The sequence below is a fragment of the Drosophila miranda genome, chromosome 4 (genome assembly GCF_003369915.1).
Source record: "Drosophila miranda strain MSH22 chromosome 4, D.miranda_PacBio2.1, whole genome shotgun sequence".
Taxonomy (NCBI): domain Eukaryota; kingdom Metazoa; phylum Arthropoda; class Insecta; order Diptera; family Drosophilidae; genus Drosophila; species Drosophila miranda.
The window spans coordinates 20263674-20284909 of NC_046677.1; the positions used below are offsets into that span (position 1 = coordinate 20263674).

At 44.2% G+C, this 21236-nt stretch overlaps 1 protein-coding gene across 8 annotated transcripts; it reads left to right on the top strand.

The window, feature by feature from the left end:
* Nucleotides 1–1484: 1484 nt before the first annotated feature.
* LOC108163920 lies at nt 1485–20856 on the top strand. Of its 8 annotated transcripts, none has more exons than XM_017299448.2 (11): nt 1486–2148; nt 3152–4493; nt 6612–6638; nt 12993–13150; nt 14683–15090; nt 15174–15449; nt 15608–16135; nt 16240–16323; nt 18500–18712; nt 18909–19313; nt 19499–20856. In XM_017299448.2, exons 2-11 carry the CDS (start codon nt 3280–3282, stop codon nt 19630–19632), a joined length of 3447 nt encoding a protein of 1148 aa, XP_017154937.1. In that variant the 5' UTR covers nt 1486–2148; nt 3152–3279; the 3' UTR covers nt 19633–20856. The 8 variants fall into 8 exon arrangements, with proteins under 8 accessions (XP_033249293.1, XP_017154937.1, XP_017154938.1 ...); XM_017299449.2 differs by having other exon boundaries at nt 13014–13150; XM_017299451.2 differs by having other exon boundaries at nt 13020–13150.
* The last annotated feature ends 380 nt before the right edge of the window (nt 20857–21236 follow it).

Here is a 21236-nt window from a genome sequence, read left to right on the forward strand (position 1 = left end):
AAATAAACGAGAGGAATACGAAACGAATGGGAAACGGAAAAACGGTTGACAACCACAAACGGCATAAAAAACGCTGGAGAGAGAGGAGGAACTCGTACATAGAGAGAGAGTAGAAGAGAGAAAGCACAGCTGTTGCTGTCTCACTCGGTGGCAAAAGTTTAATTCGTTGATGGATGGCGGAAGGGTGGGTGGGTGGAAGGGAGGGAGGGTGCGGTAGGTGATGGTAACGAAAAAGTTTGTCATTTACTTTTTTAATTGAAATTAAAATGCTTTTCCAATAAGAAAATTCGCTGCAGGGCAGCAAAAAAAAAACAACAAGAAAACAAAAGAAAAATAAAATAAAATGCAAAAGCAGCTGCGCAAACTCTCGGAAACCCGAAGCAGGAACGGGGCCGACCCGAAACATCCTTTTGGAAAATGCATTGCATTTATTTTAATTTACTTTGTGGAAAATGGGGCGGGAGGCTTCCATAGCTGGCGCCCCAAGAAAAAGAACGAAGGAAAAGCAACAGAAAATGCCAAAACAATTGTCATTTGTTTATATAAGGCGGCGCTGTCGGCCATTGGAGTGAGTGAGAGACACGTACAGATCTCCCTCTCTCACTCCCTCACCCACACTATGCAAATATGCTGCTCACTCATGTTTATTGGTTGCAGCCCACCTGAGCTGGCGAGTGAGAGCGAGAGAGTGCGGTGATGGCTGCCAGCGTGGATGGCGCGCAAGCGAGATAGCATCAGGGCCACGAAACGAAACGAAATGGAAACGAAACACACAAATGAAATGAATATATGAACGAATGTGTGTGCGGAACAGAAGAGAGGCAGAGAAACAGAGAACAGAAACAGAACCAGAGCCAGAGCCAAACAAACGAATTGAAAAAATAAATAAAATAAATGTAACTATAGACGACGACGACGCTGGCAGAGCAGCAGAGTGGGAGAAAGAGCGAGGAAGAGCACAGCGAGAACAAGTGTGTGAAAGAGAGGCAGTTCAATGTATGCGACAGAGAGAGTGAGAGAAAGACAGAGAGAGAGAGTGGAACGTCCTTGCTCCTTCGAAACGACTTCTGTGTTTCATTTGTGTGTTTGTCTTTTTATTACGTTTGTCATTCTACTTTTCGGGGTTGCTCTCGCACACACACACACACACACGAACACACTCTCAAACAGTGTATGAGAAAGGGAGGGTAGCAAGTGGCAGCATATCAATCGCTTATACCACTCCCCTTTTCCATATGTATGGGTGTGTGCGGGGCAATTCAAAACGTGCAACAAACATTCGTATCTCGTTTTCGTATTCGTATTCATATTCGTATTCGTATTCGTATTCTGGTTTTGCACAATCGCAGATACAGACACGCACACAGATGCACAGACACGTACACACAGATACCAGTGCTGCTGCTGCTGCCTGCTGCCTGCCTGCTGCCGCTGCTGAAACGATACGAAACGAAACACATTTGGTTCGCCTTTCATTACGAATTTGTCATTCGCAGACGAAGGTAATGCAATAATGCAATAAAATTTTTGCGCGCGCATTTCTCCTCTGCTCTTGGAGGTAGTAGTACTAGTACATAACGGTGGAACGTAGGACAGCAGCCGTGGGTGGGTTAAAAAAATAACACTCGAATTCTGCTGCTGCTCTCTCGCTTTCTCTCTCTCGCCGTCGTGCTGCCGCCACTCGCTCCATCTCCCTCTCAGTCGCGACGCGTGTGTGCGAGTGTATGTGTGCATCTGTGTGTGGGTGACGATTCCCATTCGAATGCAATTCGTTTTTCGTTGATTTCTCGCAGTCGTCGGCATTTCGTTTGGGGAAGCGAAGCCCCAGCGCAATCAGTGGCAACGTCTCACAATCTCAGTGACACGCCGTCGGTACGGTACACGGAGTCGGGAGTCGTCAACGGACACGTACACGGACACGGACACGGACACACGGGGTCCCCAACAACAATCGAATCGAATCGAATCGCATTCATTCATTCACCAAATCTATATTCAAATATTCGACCAAAATATTCAAATGTCTATCCAACGAAATGGCTGAAACCAAAATTTTAATTCAAAATCTCACCTAAACCAAGTGCGCGTTGTGAGTGTTTTGTGTTGGAGTGTTTTATGTAATATTCAAATTGTTCAGACACAATTAAGGTAAATTACTTATTAGTTCATTATTAGATCAGGTTCATCGCAATCAAAGTAGTAGAATATAGAAGTTATATCTTTGTGCAACAAAATGTCATAGGAACTAGTCAATGTTGTGGTACTACTTTATCGGAATGACAGTAGCAAAATGATAGTTAAAGATGGGAGAGACCTTTGTTGACACTTTCAAATAAACTACAAAAAAACTTAGATGAAAAACATAAGACACTCGAATCAAAAATTATTAAAATTCCATTAGATGCTCAAACTTTTCCAACAAAATAAAGATATGGGTTTTAAACACAGAATCCAGACGCTGCAAAGGGCTCAAAACATCTAGTTTATGAGGCTTAAACAAGTGCTTACTGGTCCAAGAGCTGGAAACTCAATTTAATCAGGTTCAAATATTGTGTTGTATCCGATGGGCACAGGCTTTTCACAATCGAAAAGATATATACGAATGCTCTGATCGGCTAGATCAGAATGAAAACCACTTCTAAAAGTCTAGTGGGGGCCACGAACTTTCTTTTATAGATATAGAAACTTATGAATATTTTAATTCCTCAAACAATATCCAAAAAATTCCGCTGAAGAGCCCAAATTTCCTGGAAAAATAATGGGTAAAGTTCGTGTGAATAAATCCAATATTTATTCCATAAAAAATGTGAGGAAATATAAACAATTATTTATGAGAAATAGTCAAATTCTTCTAGCGATTATTTCGAAATGTTTTCAACGTTTAATTATTCCAGAAATCTGACAAATATAAGTTTCGATACAAAAGTACGCCTAAAACGCAGTTCTCAGAACCACGATTTAGAATATAATTTCCAATCGAACACGGATATGGACAACAGAACACTAAACCAATAGAGAATCTCCATTAGAATTTCCATAAAAAATTCTCTAATAAATAATTAAAAATCAATTAAAAGTTCATTAATTATTTATCTCTCTCTGTCTCCATCTCTGTGTTTTTGAATTCTTATTTATTATTACTTTTTTGTAGTATACTAAAGAAAAAAAAATTACAAATTAGAGAGTAATTAAAGCAAAAGGGCAAAAAACGAAACATAAATCGGTTAATAAAGCCGCTCTCAAAATAACAAACAAGAAAAGTGTCGGCCATGATGAAGTATGGATTCTGTGACAAGTGAACAAAGTGAAAAGAACACTAACAGTAATACAGAAATCAATAACAACAACTCAACGACGTTCAACAACAACAATTCAACAACAATCCATACCAATTCAACAACAATCCCCAATAATTACAGGATCAACTTAAGCAACAACCATCCAGCAACGTTTAACCACTATTCAACAACTTTCAACAACAATCAAATCAGAAACTTCAACAACAACGGCCACATCCACAACAACTTAAGCTGCATCGTCCCCAACAATCTTACCTGCAACATTCACAATTGCAGCAGCAACATCATACCAATCCTCACCAGCAATATGAACACCACAGCCATGTTGATGCACCATCAACAGCAGCAGCAGGCCGCCGCCGCGGCAGCAGCAGCAGCAGCCGCCCAACAGCAGCAGCAACAACAGCAACAGCAGCAGCAACAGCAGCAGCAACAGCAACAGAACGGCCGCGACGGCAGCAACAGCTCTCGAGGAGCCAACGATGATCGACCCAATGGTCGAAGTTCTCATACGGGACGTGGCTCCAGCTGCTCGCCGGCCAGCTCGCCGAGTCGCCATCCCAGCGCCGTGAGTCCCGTCAGCTCCCTGAATCACTCGATGATGGCCCAAATGCAACAGCAACAGCAGCAGCAGCAGCAACAACAGCAACAGCAGCAACACCATCAGCTGAGTCCCCCGCCGCATGTGGGAGCTGGTGGCATGCCCACGGGCAATGGCTTGCCCGCTGGACTGCCGCCGAGAATGCCGCACGGCCTGCCACCGCACTCGCTCGGTCTGCTCAACTCGCTGCAGATGATGCACCATGCCTCGCCGCTGGAGCTGATGGCTGCCGCCCATCACCATGTGCCGCCGCGATCGTACAACTCGCCGCCGCCCATCTCCACCTCCGATCCGAGCGCCAACGAGTGCAAGCTGGTGGAGTACCGCGGCCAGAAGGTGGCCGCCTTCATCATCAGCAACGAGACAATGCTCTGCCTGCCGCAGGCTTTCGAGCTCTTCCTCAAGCACCTGGTGGGTGGCCTGCACACGGTCTACACGAAGCTGAAGCGCCTGGATATTGTGCCCTTGGTGTGCAATGTGGAGCAGGTGCGAATACTCCGCGGTCTGGGGGCCATCCAGCCGGGCGTCAATCGCTGCAAGTTGCTCAGCTGCAAGGACTTTGATGTGCTCTACAGGGACTGCACCACAGCCAGGTACGAATGCACTGAGAGATCAAATTCAACAGTTCTTCAAATCTCCGTCTTTTTATTTGATATCTTATGAGTTAAAGGGTTCTTCATTTCGTGTTCTTAGCTCCTCATTTTGCTGAGTGTATTCCCAGTGCCTAGTTGCATTTCCAGCTCGGGGTTTGCTCTGCAAAATTTTCTCATTTCCTGTTTCCGCTTTAGCCAACTTACGCACTCAACGTGTGCAGCCGATTCTCCGCCCCCTTTCGGCCAAATGCAAATAGTTTGTGCATCGATATCGATTAACACAAGCAATCAAAAAACTTTCGTTTCGCCTTTCCCCTCATTTTCCGATGACATTTGGCGGAAATACGCAATGCAAACGTAACTCCAAGGACCTCCCCTTCAAGACCCAATCGCAATCCCCATTCGTAGGCACTGCACTGCACCCTCGCTTGCTAACTATCCCAAAAGCTGCGTAATTCTTTTGAGCGATTCTAACAATAGTTGGTGAAACAGTTTTTCCAGTTTGTGCAAGTTTTCCCCGCTCGCCGTTGTTGTTGTTCTGTGCACGACGTGTGCGGTGCCCTGTCAGCGCATTTCCGTTCGAGTGGAAAAAACGACAAGCACAAAGCAGAGAAATAGGTTTTACTCGTACTCGTACTCGTACTCGTACTCGTTTTTTTTTTTGTTTTGCCTTTTTGTTGTTGTTCATGTAATTGTAATTATTGAGTGGGTTCAGCTAGTGGTGGGGTCTGGCCTGGTACTTGGAGTTGGTTCTCTACAGAAGACAGGAGCTCTTAAGAACCAAAGCTACTGGTTTTGCTGCAGGGAAAAGTACTTCTAGAAGCTGGATCCCCAATTATATTTTCAAAAATTTCTGCAGGAATCAATCAACAATCTAGGCTTTTAAGATCTTATAGATACCTTAAGGAAACTTTTTCAAGGTTTTACAGAATTTTGAATATGACTTAAGGCAACTCCAATCAAGTGGAAGAAACGCAGAAGATTCTTCTGAAAAAAGCGACGATCTCTTAAAAATCCATGATGTGTTTCACATTATTTTAAAGAAAATTTTTGGCGCTTTAGAGAATATGAAGAGAAGAAATATAATTATCCGAGCTGTGAATCTTTTTCCCGATCACAGCGCAATATTTTCTGGAAATTGAATGTGGTCTTCTGTTGTCCATTTCATTAAAGTAATGACGAAGGGCTTTTTTAAACAGTAACCCACCCAAGAGAGACCCAACATTGAGACATCAAGAGCCAAAAGATTACAACCTTGTATTCCAATATCCCTTTATATTGTTTTTTTTTTTGTGTTTTTTGGTGGTGCTGAGTCCTGCGTTTGTTTACAGTTGGAGTAGAACCCTTCCACAGGCATATACGCGTACTCGCATTGGTAGGACGACCAACCGGCCGGCCGGTCGACTGGTCGACTGTTCGACCACATTGCATTCAATGAAAAACCATCTAGTTAATTATGGAAACGCGGCTGTCAGGGGAAGGAAGCACACCGCACACATGGAGTGTGCTCCAACGTGCACATGCGCTTTGGCTAGAGGATGAACGGAGAGACCCACAGCCAGGAGGCGAGTACATGGCAGACCTCACCGAACCGGACCGGACCGAACCGAACATGAGGAACAGTTAAAAATGCGGTTAAACCTATTATTAGGTTGAAAAACTTTTGCGCTAAATTGAAACAAGTTGAGGAAACTGAAACGGGTGAAAAAAAGAGGCCCGAAAACAAAAAGGAAAAAAGGGGGAAAACTGCAACCGCTAAAGGCAGTTGGCAGTCGATATAGGAGTCGTATAACCCTCTTCTGCTCCCTCTCTCTCTCTCCCTCTTTCCCGAGGGGGGATAATTACAAATTGTTCGATGGGGCTGTCGGGGGTTAAGGCGTGTGCATTTTCACACCCGCTTGCCCGCCAAAACGTGGATGCATCATCCATTCCATCCATCAATGAAAACTCCCTTCTCAGCGCGTCCACTCCTGTGAGTTACATTGTTTTCGGGGAACGAACTCCTCTGTTTTATTCGGAGTTTCACTCGTTTTTTACTTTTGTTGTTTAAAGCTTACACACACAACGTTTAACAAATTTTGCCTCACTTGTCTCTTTCTCTTCTCTTTTTAATTGCAGATGCCTATCGATCAAGCCACCAGAGAGGTAAACACACAAGTATAATAAAAAAACTATGGCAATAATTTCTCTCCTCCTCCTTTTACACTTTTTTTTTTTTTAATATTTTTTGGTTTTTTTGTTTTTTGGAAGAAAGAAACGCATCGATTGCATCGTTTTTTTCCTACACTTGAGAGTTTTTAGAGCGAAAAGAATTTGTTTATTAAATTAATTAAACTCGAAACGGAAATTGGGCGAGCCGCGAAAATGCGGAAGTTGCAAGGATATTTGAGGGTTAAACAAGAAATAGAGCATGAAAAAAGGGTTTATCCGATAAGAATTTTTGGGTTTCATTTTTGGGAAGTACGGTTATAACGGTGTTAACAGTAGAGCGAACAGGTGAGGGGATTGGATTTTTTATACGTAGATAAAGCGATTGAAACGGTTCTGAAAGATAATCTATGGTCGAAGCAAAGGGGAGACAGGAAATCCAATACCGTCTGGGCGTAATTTGATCATTTTTAACTTGAGCTTAACTTTTAGTTTGAACAACTGGGAACAGTTCTGAAAAGCGGTCCACACTAAAGCTGAAACATATTTAAACTTTAAACTCGATCTAAAAAACCATAGTCTTAATGGAAACCCGAAGAATCGAAACCGAACTGAACCAAAAAAACTGACGGAAAACACACTAAACCTTCAGTTTAAGCAAAGAAAATAATGCAAAAATCAATTATAAATTATTCCAATTTTATAATTATTATAATTTTGGGTTTTACTTGGAGCTAATCAAAATTCTCAACTTTTTTCACTCTAAAACACTCTTGAGCTCCCAATCCAATGTTTTTATTCTCCTTTTTGTTCGAAATCGAAAAACTTACGTTGCAATAATTTTTTATTATATTTGTTTGCCTTTGTTGGGGGCTTCTCATATGGCAGCCCACCCCAATAATCATTTTTAGATATATGTATATATACTATAGTTCTTTGTTTTTTTTCTAATGTGCTCATAATTACAAAAATTATTGACACTGACATTTCATGTGTGTTTGCGTGTGTGTGAGTGTGTGTGTGTGTGGTGGCCATAAAAATAATTCTGTCAGCATTTGTGTGCGAGTGGTTCTCTTTGGTTCAGTCAATTTGGTTTTGGCAAATGGCAAACAATTGATTTTGATCACAGTTGACAGTTGCGATCCGAGCCCATACTCATGCCACCACGGGGCTGGCTAAAACGACGTTTAGGCTTCGAGAGCGGCATCGACCAAAGACCGAAAAGGTAACTCTTGAAGGTAACTCCAATGAGCAACAGCAACAACTGCAACAACAACGTGTTGTGACTGGGCTGGTGGGCACACCTTTCCACTAAATTGGACTAAACCCCCCCGCCAACCACCGTACTCCCCGTACTCCGATCCGAGCAGCTTAGAGACCACAACTATGCAAATTGCTCGGGCCAAGTGGAAAAATGTTTTGCAAAAAAATGAATTGAAAACCAATCGATTGATTTGACTTCATTTGGGTTTAATTTGTTGTTAAATTTGTTAGAGCGAATAAGTGGGAGAGTCGTGGGGAGCTCAGAGATGATATTGGTGAATAGTTTTGGGATAGTTAGTGGGAATAAATGGTAGCTAAAAGAAGGTTATTTGACAGAAGAATGAAGGATGGTATTCTGTCAACAGATAGAAGTATAGAAAAAAAGGGCATTTAGGGGAGGATTATGGGAAAATAATGAAACAAAAATATATATGGAATGATGGAAATCAAGTTCGCTAAAAGAAAGTTGTACGCTTTAAGCAAATTTCCATTTTAATATGCATTAACAAAAAAACCCAAATCAAAATCAAACAAAATGGCAGAATAAATAGGAATTTTCTCATAAATCTCTCGAATAGATGGAGGCAGTGGTGGGGGGTATTCAAATTGATTACAAATAACTTAACACAAATTACGACAGCACAATGATTTATAATATGAATTTCATATGCATGGCTTTTGTTATACAGACAGACAGACAGACTGTAATTTATGCCAGCCAACAACAATACCCGCCGAATGTCTACTGTCGACCGTCGACTGTCGAATGTCTAATCACAAATGACTGACTGACAATCAAGAGATCAACTCCACTCCACAGATCAACGACTCGAATCGACTCCTCAGGCTGTCAAAAACACAAAAAAATGTTGCAAGGAAATAGGCGGAGGAAAAAAAAAACAAAAAATTAATTATATTAAATTTCTAAAATAATTCGAGAGTAATTTTGCATATATATATATGTATCTTTTTGGTTGAGGTGTGAGTTTTGCATTTTGCAAAATCCGAATTAATTGAGTGTAACCGAAAAACAAAAGCAACATTGTTTTTGCTGAAGGGGCTTCTGTTCAATCTAAATGTAGCAACAATAGTTCAATTTATTTGTATAATAATTAAAGAGAGCCCCACTCCAAGACAAAACTGCACCCAGCATTCATATACGAGTATATTGTATATTGTAGCATATATGTCTGTATATTCTCTCATCATCATGAGATCCAGCTTCAGGGAGGAGGAGGAGCTGTACGAGTGCCGTGGAGGCAGTCAGTCTTGAGTGGCTCTCAAACCCATTGTTGGTGTGGCATGTTTGTAACTATTTTTTTTTTGTTTTGTATTAGTTTTTTTGTTGCGAACTAAATGAGTTATTAGCACGCCAATTGAAAATTCAAGTGAGTGTGGAAAACAAACGGCAAAACCAAGAAATCTGCATTAATATATATACTAAAATAAATACACGTACTTTTGAGGTTGGTCCAGGGGCCGCGGCAAAGAAAATTATATGGAAAACTTTGCCAAGAAAGAAGGCCACCCAAAATTGGTAATTAGCATATAAACTGGCTTTGAATATTTCACTGGGAAAAAAACACTAGAAGAACTATATTTCATGCTAGTGTGAATTAGTGGGGAAAAAAGTGTGAATAATTTTTGAAACTTGAAAGAAATTTCGTGGGTTTAAGGAGGTTCCTGCTTGTTGAATGGAACTGAAGAAATGGTTTATAAATTTTGATGTTTATAAGGTTTGGATAAGTACGAGTAATATGCTGTTATAACCCTTAGTTTACCTCTTTCGATGTATTACATTTCAATCCCTCAGTCAACCACTACTCTTACCGCCATTTGCCATATCCCATTGCCATTTCTAATGCCAATACTCTTAGTATAGTAATTTGCAATGGCAATTGTTTGGGACAATCTGTAATAGTTGAGAATTTCTATTCCGCTATGTGGTTTATCATTTGGTGAAGCGGCGCAGGCCGCAGTTCCCGGAGCGGAGTCCAAGCCCCACAATTAGCATTGGAGATAACTTTGGGTCGTATCCCCTGCTCGGGCCGGGCCCTCTGGCAATCGGTCTCGGTCTCGGGCGAATGCCATGTCATTTGTACATTTGCATGTCATTTAACAATGAACACAAAAGTTGACCAGGCTGAGGCACAGGCTGAGGCACAGGCACCCAGCGATGTTGGCAACGTTGTCTCGTTTGCGTAAATGCAAATTCCAATAACATTTATTGTTAACTGAAAGAAATTCGAGCCCACTTCAAGCGGAGCAAAGGAAGACCAAGACGATATCGAAGGCGAAGGCGAAGGCTTCTTTCTGAGAAATTGTTGTCGGTTGTGTCGCCTCGAAAGCGGCTTATAGACAAATGGCAGAGGATTGCCAGGCGCGAATCAATTTGAAGCTATAAATTCAATTAAAATTCTGCCCGAGCACTCATTCAAACGCGTAATTGCGAATATGGAAATTGTGTGGCGGGCAAGTTTTAATTGTCGGTCGGTCGATCGGTCAACGCATTGATTTAGTTGCTGGCAAACACGCTCCCTAGCCACAAGGTGGCAACTTGGCCATAAATATAATTGATTTGCCAATTTGCAGCCTTTGCAGCCGGGCTCGGGAGTCCAACCGGAGGAGTCTCCGGATAGACCCCTGGGGCAGTGGGTTAACCTCAGAGAGCGCCGAGTCGCCTCTCCGCTTTTCATTCGTACTCGAATCGGAGTTGGAGCTATCCGTGCGTTGGATTTATGTAACTTGTGCCGCTGTCGATCCTGCCCCATTTGAGTGGCACAGTTAGCACAGTTTGGCGCATATTTTGGCGGCTGTTGCTCAAGCCCGGCCGCAAGTCAATAATTAACAACTCAGCTATCCCTTGATTATTGAAATATATGAGTACGAGTACGAGTTCGAGTACCACTACGAGGGGACGTTCGTCTCGAGTTCGACGGCTCACAGCTGCAAACAGGTTCAGGTTTTCTGTTTGTTGTTGTTGTTGTTGTTGCTGTTGGGTTTGTGGCAAGTCTGAGCCTCTGAACCGGTTGTACGCTACGCGAATGGTTTTCATCTCCTTTTCGCTCATTTGCTTGCCACTTGGTTGTGGCCAAAGCGACTATTTTGACAAATTGTTGTTTATTCCTGACTAAACGTTTGCTTCGCCGAACGCGAAGAAATGAAAAATGACAAATGACATTTGTGGCGAGTGGCAACAACAGTGCGGCATAAATTAGCTAAGTGGCAGTGGGATTTGGTGCCTCTGGATGCCATGCATTCGAGGTATTTTGCAGGCTTGTTCGGGCTTATCCGTTTGGATAATTAGATTATTATTAAATTAGACTCAATTTAATGTTAGTTGTAATCAAATTGATCTGAAAATGGTTGTAACTATTTATCCGAAGTTATCCGTAGTTATCCCTTCTCTCACGTCATCATTTGACTGTTACGCAAATTCCGCAAAACTGTTTATCCAAGCTTATCCGAACCCTATCCGAATGACATATTCCAACGAAGGCCCCGAATTTGCAGGACAGGACAAACATGTCAGCGGCACAGCAACCCCAAAACTTTCCAATGAAAGTGCCTGCCCCAACCCACATTTCATAATAAATCCATCAACATCTTCAATGTTTTTTTTTTTTGCACGTCACCGACTGGAACAGAGCGGCCTTCCGATTAGATCCCAAAAAACACTTTCGCTGAACCGAAAGAGACCGTCGTGGAATGATTCATTCTGTGTGGCGCCTCTTTACACGACCCACGGCGAGGGGCTAAGACAACAATTCAGAAGTTTGTTTGTCATTAAACGTTTAAAGGAGCACAATTAAAATCCCGCCACAAATATTTATTGTGGAAATATGTAACTGCAAATATTTGCCGATTCGTTATCCAGTGTACGCACAATTACAAATGCTATCGTATCGTATAGTATCGTATGGTTCATCGTTTCGCCATACTTGTACGATCTTTGTGCTACCCGTGTTTATTTGCCTTTGTCTTTGGCTCTGACTCTGCCTCTGACACTGCCTCCGTGCAACGGGGGGGCACCGGTTTACCCCCGACAAACATTGAATGAAGATTCCATAATTTAATTGCCAGCAGCCATCTGGAAGTGCCCCCTTCATCTCGCTTGGGCCAGCTGGGGCCCCGGGATCGCTCTATTTGCCCAAGTCTTGGCTCTCCCCTCTCGTAGTATTTGCTGCAGTTTAAGTTTCTTTTCGGTGGACGGGGGATGGGTGGGGTTTTATCTCTTGTTTGTCATAATTTCCACCCGCTGCGCCAAGTTGTTTATGCCTTTTCGGTTAACTATTTAGCTTAACCTGCGTCAAGTATTTGCCCAAGACTTATTTAAATATTTTATATACAAATAGCAGCAATTGCGGGCATAAATTACTAGAAAAATAGTTGAACTCTTTTTTCTTTTGTACGCTCTTTGTGGCCCGGGCTCTTTATTATTTTTGTTGCTTCTTTTTGGTTGTACATTTTTTTATGGCCGATAATTAAAATGGTAGCACGTTTCTTTACCTCTCGTTTTGGCCTTTTTATTTGTCCCAAGTCAACGGGGGTGCTCCGTAGAGTTGCTCAAAGCTTAATTAGGGAACGAGTGTGTGTCGGAGAAGCCTAAAATTCGCATGGCCAAGAGTGTTGTAGGAGCGGCAGAAATATGACTTGGTAATAGATTCGAAGACGCGCGAGATTCTTTGGAAAAGTTAAGCAATCAGTCCGAGATACAAGTCAAGGAATTATAAAATATTGTAGACTCGTTTTATGGACTCCCAGGACGCTTTGTGGCTTTCATGTTTATGGATTTATTCACTGTATCGCCATATAATTTAATTAAATCATGTAGTACTCTTTTTTGGTCTTTTAATTTTTGTTTCGTTTGCACTTTAAAACCTCTCAAGTTATTGATATATCTACTTATATACGTGTATATTTCATTTGGAAATGCAATAGCACACTGCATTCAGCATTCGTAATACCAGATCTATTCCCATTCCCACAATAACAACATCTTTGCTGAACTATGATCAATGTGCTGAGGCATTTGGTTTTTTTTTGTACTGATACCAAGAAAATTGTCCATTACTTTCAACCCAACAGTAACTCTCTGCAATTCCGCAGTTCCAGACCGGGTAGACCGCCCAAACGAGGACCCGTGGGTCTCTCCCTGCCGCCCAGCCATCTATCCCAGCATCCGCAGCTGAAGAAGCACCGCCTGGACAACGGCGACTATGCTTATGAGAATGGCCATATTAGTGGTAAGTGAAGTGAAGCGAAGTGAAGAGATGCCGAAGATTCTGCTTTCCCATAAACCCTGCTTACGATATTTTCCCACTTGCCAATTGGGGAAGAGGAGACTCTCTCGCAATTGAGTGGCATGGCCGGGAGCGCCACGAATTCGCATTCGAATGGTAATGAAATCATTTCGAGATTGGCCAAAAAACTTGCTTTCGGTTATCGCTCTGGCGTGGCTCTCTGCTGCCGCCATTTGTGATTTGTGTGGCTCGATGATTACTACTTACAGCTGCCAAACGAAAAGCAGCAGATACAGATACACTGGGCCTCGAAGTACCACGTTCCCAGAGAGCGGGAACACAGATAAATGGCAGCCAAACGGCAAACAGCAAACAGCAATCAAGTCAAATTCCAATGCGGACTGCCGTATGATTTGTACAGGAAATCGCATTCAGCTGAAATTTTCGAATTGAATGTGTATCGTGTTGTATCTGTATCTGTAATTATGATAAGTACACGCGGACTCGCATTTAATTGATTTTTTTTTTTCTTTCCTTTTTACATACATACTCGTATTTCTCTATGGCTTTCGAGAGCCTGACAACTGGGTCCACGCCCCTTTCTATTAATGTGTCCGAGACGCACAATATTGAAAGATACTACTTGAAAGGCCAAATCGAAAGAAATCTCATTTTCTTTTTCTTCAGAACGATGTGCCGCCGGCGCCTTCTGTACCAAAAAATAAAAAAACCAAGAAAAAAACCGATCCTAACTTGAGAAAAAAAGTTTTTATGCCTCGTCATCAGGCGGCCTTAAAGAAAAGGTTCTTTGAGTGAATTATGGGGCGTTGATTCTTGAGTGATATTGCATTATTAATATAAAATACAACAACAACAACAAGAAATACTTTCCACCAACAACTGTTGTAGAATATATAAATTTGTTAACTGCACTTTCGTTGGACCGGACCCAAGGTTTAATTGCATTTTGTGGAGAAAAAAAAAGAAAGAAAGAGTTTTTCACCAAAGTTTTAATTGCATTCCGGATTTTCTATTAAATTAAGCAATTTACTAAATGTTCAAGCATTTAATGGCATACTAAATTGTCAAGCCATCTATACATATACATATACATATATACACGCACACACGCACACACACACCCACAAGCAACAAAAGAGCTGTGGCGCTGTGAATGGAGGAGGTTGGCGTGTGTGTTTTTAGCTGTTGTGTTTAGTCTGGCCGCTCAGACAATATATGTACATGCTATATATAGGTATATATTTATATCGTATATACCAATACCTGTACGGCTATCTGCATAGACATCATGGACAGGAACAGGTGTCTGCTGGGCGAGCCATCAAAATGAAAGGCAAATATTGTTGAGGAGCGACAGAACACATTGAATGCATTTGTAAATTAAACAATTTACCCAGGGAGCTACTAAATATTGATTAATTTCAAGAGATGGTCTAGAGAGATGGAGAAGAAACCTTCTTAAATGCATTCCTTAATTCCCTTTGCTAAAGATATCCCTGTCTCTCGCTTTACAGATATGAATCGATTGGAGAAGTCGCCACTGCTGGCTAATGGCTACAATCCGCCGCCCATCAATCACATGGCCTTTATGCAAATGAATGCCCATCATCCTGGGGCGGCGGCTCTGATGTCTCCTGGCATGCCTCCGCATGGCCTGCATGCTCGTCCCGAGAGCCAAATGCTGAAGGCCGCCGCCCAGAATGCCGGCATGTCGGCTGCCAATATGGATGCGCTTGCCCGCTCTGGGATCTGGGAGAATTGCCGGGCTGCCTATGAGGATATTGTCAAGCATTTGGAGCGTTTGCGGGAGGAGCGAACGGACGAGCGGCAGCAGGTGATGGGCGTCAGTGGCGCTGTTGTGGATCGCGTGGGTCATGTCATAGTGGGCGACGTGAAGCCCAGGGATCTCAGTTCAAGGAATTGTGAGTATAGCCAGGAATAGGCCAAAAACCATCAGTTCCATTAGCTAATTGCCAATCAATATGGTTTCCCCCCCTTCCCATAGGCTCCCCCACGCGCCAGAGTCCGGTGTTAAATCTAAGCAAATCCGGCGGCAACACCGATCATGGTGGCAGCAACTGTGATGCCGGCAGCGAGCGTAGCGACTGCCACTCGGTGGCAGGATCCGCAAGGGGCTCGCGCAGCGTGGACGAGGGCAGTCGCAGTGGCGGCGTTGGCGGTGGCATCATCGGCGTGGAGGACGACGAGGAGGAGGAGGAGAACCTGAGCGACGAGAATCAATCCGAAGCCGATGAACGCTGCCTGGCCAAAGACGATGAGGGTGAGTAGACTTTGCACAAGCGACGGGTATGTGCCACATGCGATATGTGACACGAGCGATAAGCGATAACCGATAACAATGACAACCGACTGACTGAGTGAATGACTCTGTGTGTTCTCTTTCTCCATCTCCATCTCCGTATCCATCTCTTCTGCCAGATTTGAGTGACACGGAACGTGATAATCTGTCCACGGGTTCGGCGGCCGCCGCCGCAGCAGCAGCCGCGGCAGCAGCGCACCTGCACCAACATGCAGCAGCCGCCTCGCACCACCATCAGGCAGCAGCGGCGGCAGCCGTGCACCACCTCGGTGTGGTGCCGCAACGCGGCTCCCCTTCTGCGGAGGCAGCCGCTGCCGCCGCCCTGCAACATCAGCGCGCCCTCAACTACTCGCAGCTGGCGGCAGCCGCTGCGGTGGCCAATGGGGCAGGTGCTGCTGTGGTCAATGGTCCGCCTGGCGCCGTGGGCGGTGGCGCCCTCACCCCCAACGAGGCGCTGATGGCGGCTAACGATGCCACCGCTGCAGCAGCCCTGGCCGGCGGCCTGGCCCTGGGTCCCCTCGGCATCGATGCCCACGCCGCTGTGCCCGCAAGCTCCACGGAGACGCTGCTGCGGAATATCCAGAGCCTGCTCAAGGTGGCAGCCGATAATGCCCGGCAGCAAGAGCGTCAAATCAGCTACGAAAAAGGTGAGTTGAAGAGTCAACATGGAAAGTGGTGTCTGTGGTCTGCGGTCGTGCCGAAGCTGACCTTAACTAATCCTCTTTCCTGGTGTTTTTTCTTTCCTTTGTAGCTGAGCTCAAGATGGATGTTCTGCGAGAGCGTGAGGTGAAAGATTCGCTGGAGAGACAACTGGTTGATGAAAGGAAATTGAGAGGTGAGTTTTAGGCCAAAGAAGTGGGAAAGCTGGGAATAGACAAAGCGTTCTATAGAGTTGATATTCCCAAAAGAACGCTGGAGTGATTGAAAATATATTACCTCAAAACTTGTGGGGGATTTCGCCTTAAAATTCTGCATACCCTAGTCGAGAGGCATTTGATGATCCATCCCTAATTTGTGGAGCCAATCAGCCTTGACAGTGTCCACAGATCCACATTTAGTTGCCAGAGTGCGCTGTGGAGCTCTGGAGCTCTACTCTGCTCTGTGCCTATGCCAATTCCAATCGTGCGCGCTTAATGCAAACTGACTCAAATGACAATGACACCTGATATGCCGACTGTCTGCCCCGTTTCCACAGCCGCTGCCCCCACTGCCACTCCCTTTGGCGCTGTGGTGGTCGTCGCCAGGCTGCTGCTGCTGCTGCTGCAAAAAAGGGTTTTAAGGCTCAGGCTGCCGTTCCGTGCCGTTCTGTCCTTGTCTTCGGGGCCTTTTTCAACAGAAATCACAATTCAAATGAATTTAATATCATTTCATTATTTAGTTACACTCGAATGATTGGCAAAAAGTAGCAAGACGTGGCAAGACGACGATGACGATGACGAAAGGGGAGTCATTGGTCCTGGCTCCGGGGTCCGGGCTTAAGAATGTGGAATCTGAGTTGCTTTCGATTACAGGCAGAAAGTTGAGAGCTGAGAGCCAGAGAAATCTTTTAATTGGTTGTTGTTCTCGAAAGACCTTAAAAGGGTTGTCAGGGTTTGTCAAGGGGTGGCGGCGGCGATGGGGAAGAACTAAGCCTAATTGAAAGCCAGATAGAACAGGGGGTAACCAGTGAGCCAATTATGCAAGAAAAAGCTCCAGAGCAGGGCTGCCAATCGATATGTTTATAAATCGATTAGCTAGAAATTCGGTACTCAATTTGGTAATACACCAATTACTGTCCTAGTACTCGATCATTTAGCCATTAACCATATGTGTGCCACAAATTGATCTATATATCAGGCGATAGAATGGCCCCCGACCGACCACTGAAGTAGCTTAAATCATGGACAACCCTCAAATTTGGAAGCCGCCATTGAAACAACCAAAAAAAACACAGAGCTCCACCCAAAAACTTTAGAATTACAAAGGGAAGGAACCAGGGCAAAAAGCACGAGTATAATTGCCCATCGACTGACCGACCAGGCTATAACTCAGTCCCTCTCTCTCTCTCTCTGTCTCTGTGTTACTTTGTGTGTACTTCCCCACCAGAGACCAGAGAAAATTATGCACTTGGAATAGTGGAAAAAAGGCAGCGCATAAATCAGCAAACGAAACGAAACGAAACGAAACCAAAGTAAAGTCGACTCGACTCGACTCCGAAATGAAAATTGCATGCAACTATGCAAAATGCCACACAGGCACATAGACATCTAATTGCAACTAATAATAACGCCGGCGATAAACATCTGGCTGGAACATGGGCACCAACAATTGGCCATTTGCAATGGGAGCGACTCTGGAGAGCCGCGTGGGTGCTCTCGATGCCATGCCATGAACTCCACTTCATTCCATTCCGAGTCGATCCGATTCGATCCTCGGTGAAATTCAATATGCCTGAAACATAGTTTTGATGTGGCTCTGCTTGATCTGCTTGTGGGCACTGATCGTGGCTGTGGCTGTGGCTGTGGCTCCACCCTCAAAACGGCTGTCACCACGCTTCACTGCATCGATCGACATCGACGATCAGGTCGAGTCTTTGCTGTTTTTCGTTTCTATAACTCGCGATCTGGAATGATTGCAAGTCGGGATCAATAAGCATAATTGCGCCCACACACACGGCCGGATGCGCAGTTGAATTGGCACGGGCATGGGCATGGGCACGGGCACGGGGCAACAAGCCAGGGAAACCCAGGGAAACGATTGAATCGATCAAATTACCAGTTACCAGCAACAGTTCTCGAGATCAACATCACGATCTAACGATGATTCGGTTTATGGGCTCTGTTCTGTCTTCTGGTCTGCTGTCTGCTCTTTTTGCCATTTCCATGGAAGGAATTTAGAGGTTCTCAATCCTTAAAGATGGCTCTTGGAGGGGGCTTGGGTTTTAGGTTACGCTTTGGAACGAGACTTTATTACTTGTCTGGATTTATCTGTACTAATCCTTCGAATCAATGTTGTGTTTTCTTTTCTTGCAGTGCTGTACCAAAAGCGCTTCCGACGAGAGCGCAAGATCCGCATTCGCTACCAGCAGCAGCTCGGTGGCGGCCCCAAGATTAGCAGTTCGAATGCCAATGGGAATGGCGGTGGCGCCTGCAGCGACGCGGAGGTGTGCGGGGGCAGCAGCGTCAGCGACGTGAAGTGCCACAACAGCAGCAGCAATAGCCGCGACGGCGTCGAGGCGCTCAAAGGTAAGTGGCAGGGGCAAGGACAAGCACAACGCATGGCTAACAGACCCCCACCCACTCCCACACCCACACCCACTGCCACTGCTCTCTCTGGCCCCACACCACTCCCTATCCCCAAACTGCTTCCCCCGCTCCACACCCTGCGCCCTACGCTTTTCTAACCAACACAGCGCCCTCTGCTTTCCCTCTTCCCCCATAGACAACGACGGCGGCAGTCGCGGCGGCAGCGAAAAGTCTGACAAGTCCCTCAGCTCCTCCTCCTGTGATGTGACCGGCCATGTCACGGCCTCCACTGCAGTCGCAGCCTGCTCCGAGTCCCCCACCCACTTCAAGCGCGAGCCGCACTCCGACCACGAGGGATCCATGGAGCGCCAGCCCCGCGCCAGCTCCGGCCCCGAGGACGAGCCGCGCTGCGGCAGTCGCGAGCGGGACGAACGGCCTCCCAGCGCTGCTGCCGTGGCCGCCGCAGCAGCTGCGGCTGAGGGTAGCCTGGCCGCAGCAGCGGCGGCGGCAGCAGCGGCCGCTGCCAGCAACGGCAAGGGTCCATGGAGCTATCCGGGCATCGATCTGATGGCCACGGGGGCCTTCTGGCAGAACTATTCCGGTGAGTTTCTGAAGGGCGAAATTTCTCTATATATATTTGAGGGCTCAAGAGGGAAATTAGTCTCTGGAGAGACCAGAATGTGGCGGAATCTTAGAGGGATTGAGAGGGATCTTTAGTAGGTTATATTAATATCCAGATGACCCTTAACCTTTCCCTTTTTCTTCTGCTTTTTGTGTCCCTTGCAGAATCTCTAGCCCAAGAGCTGGAAATGGAGCGCAAAACGCGTGCCGCCAACGCCGAGCGGGATGTCAAGAGTCCGCTCTCAGAGCGTCCGACGGCCTACTACAAGAACTCGGTGCTCTTCGGCAGTGCCAACTAATCCCCGTCCCAACCGAGTCCAGACGAGGTAAGCGAAGCTCCGGGTGGCACGTGGCAAGGACGACATATATGATCTCAGAGTGCAATCCAGGCGGCGGCTGCTCTTGAGTGGGAGGTGTGGTGGTAGGGCGCGAGACCCCCTGCAAGATACATTTGTAAATATCAAACCTAAGAGTAATGAAGTAGAAATTGAGAATTTTGAACGTTGCAAACGTTGGAGCGGCCATTTTGTATATAGATCGTATATAGAGAACTTCCGCTTAGATCAAATAATCCCCAGTTGTATATAGAAAGCAGATACGAAAGACTTTTGATGTTCGGAAAGCACTTGAAGTTGGCATAAACCTAGCATTTAGCATCCCCCCCCCTTCAGAACGCCCCCCCGAAAAACAGAAGGAATACCATTTTTAGCATTGCTTATAAACACACTACGATATATAGCTTCAATTTGAGTATGAGTACTATATACATATACGGAAATACCACATGTAATTGCATATATATGTATGTGTATGTATGTATGTGTCTGTGTATGTGAAACCTAAAGATACAATATACTTAGATATGGTACATTTTACGAGCCGCTTTTTAGTGTTTTAAATGATTTAATTTACGACGTACGAGTACATTTTTTAAAGCTAAGATTTTAATTTATTCACTAGCCTAGCGCAGGAGTGCATTAAGCCCGTAATAAGTACTAAAAAAAGGATAGCGTCTAATACAAAATTAACTTCAAGTATTTCACTTGCCTAGGCACTAAACAATAATTCATATTATACATATATCTAATGATAAATATTAATGAAACAAAATAATAATAAACGCTAAACAAAAACAAAAACAAAAAATAAAAACCACTTGTATGCCCGTCATTCAAAAATATGTTACAAAATACGAAAAAATTGAGATACAAAAATATATATATAAAAAAAAAATGGAAATTAAAAACTATTTAAACGCTTCATATGCTATTATATATACACCCTATATATAGTATATATACACACACATTAACTTTAGTCATAACAATAGTCAAAGGACAGATACAACACTCCATCAACAATGGCGGCCCGAATATTGTGCAACATTTCGCCGATCGCTGCAAAAACACAGAAAATTATTACAATAAATACGATTAAAATAATACAGCAACAGACAGCAGACAAAAAGGCAACAAGAAACAACAACAACAACAACCTAACAAAATGGGAAAAAGTTTAAAAATAATATATAATAATAAATTATTATTGCAAAAATAATAAAGCCATAAAACGTTGTTTTCATTTCATTTTTTTGATGGCCCCAAAATATTAACCAAAATCATTTTTGGGTTATTAACACTTTTAACCGAAGTTGTTTAAAGCGTTAATGGGTTTTCGAATTGGCTGGAAAATGATTGGCAGATGGTGAAAAATGGTTTTTTTTGATTGAATTGGGTCGTATATGGGTCGTATATGGAGTAAAAGATTGAAGAGTTTCTTTTGGTTAATCTGGAAGAAAAGTGCTTTGAAAGATGGCTTACATTTTATTTTGTATCGTGATTTGAAGTCAGGCTTCAAGCCCATTAAAAATTGCTCAAATTAGAATTTAATTAAGGGCGGCAAA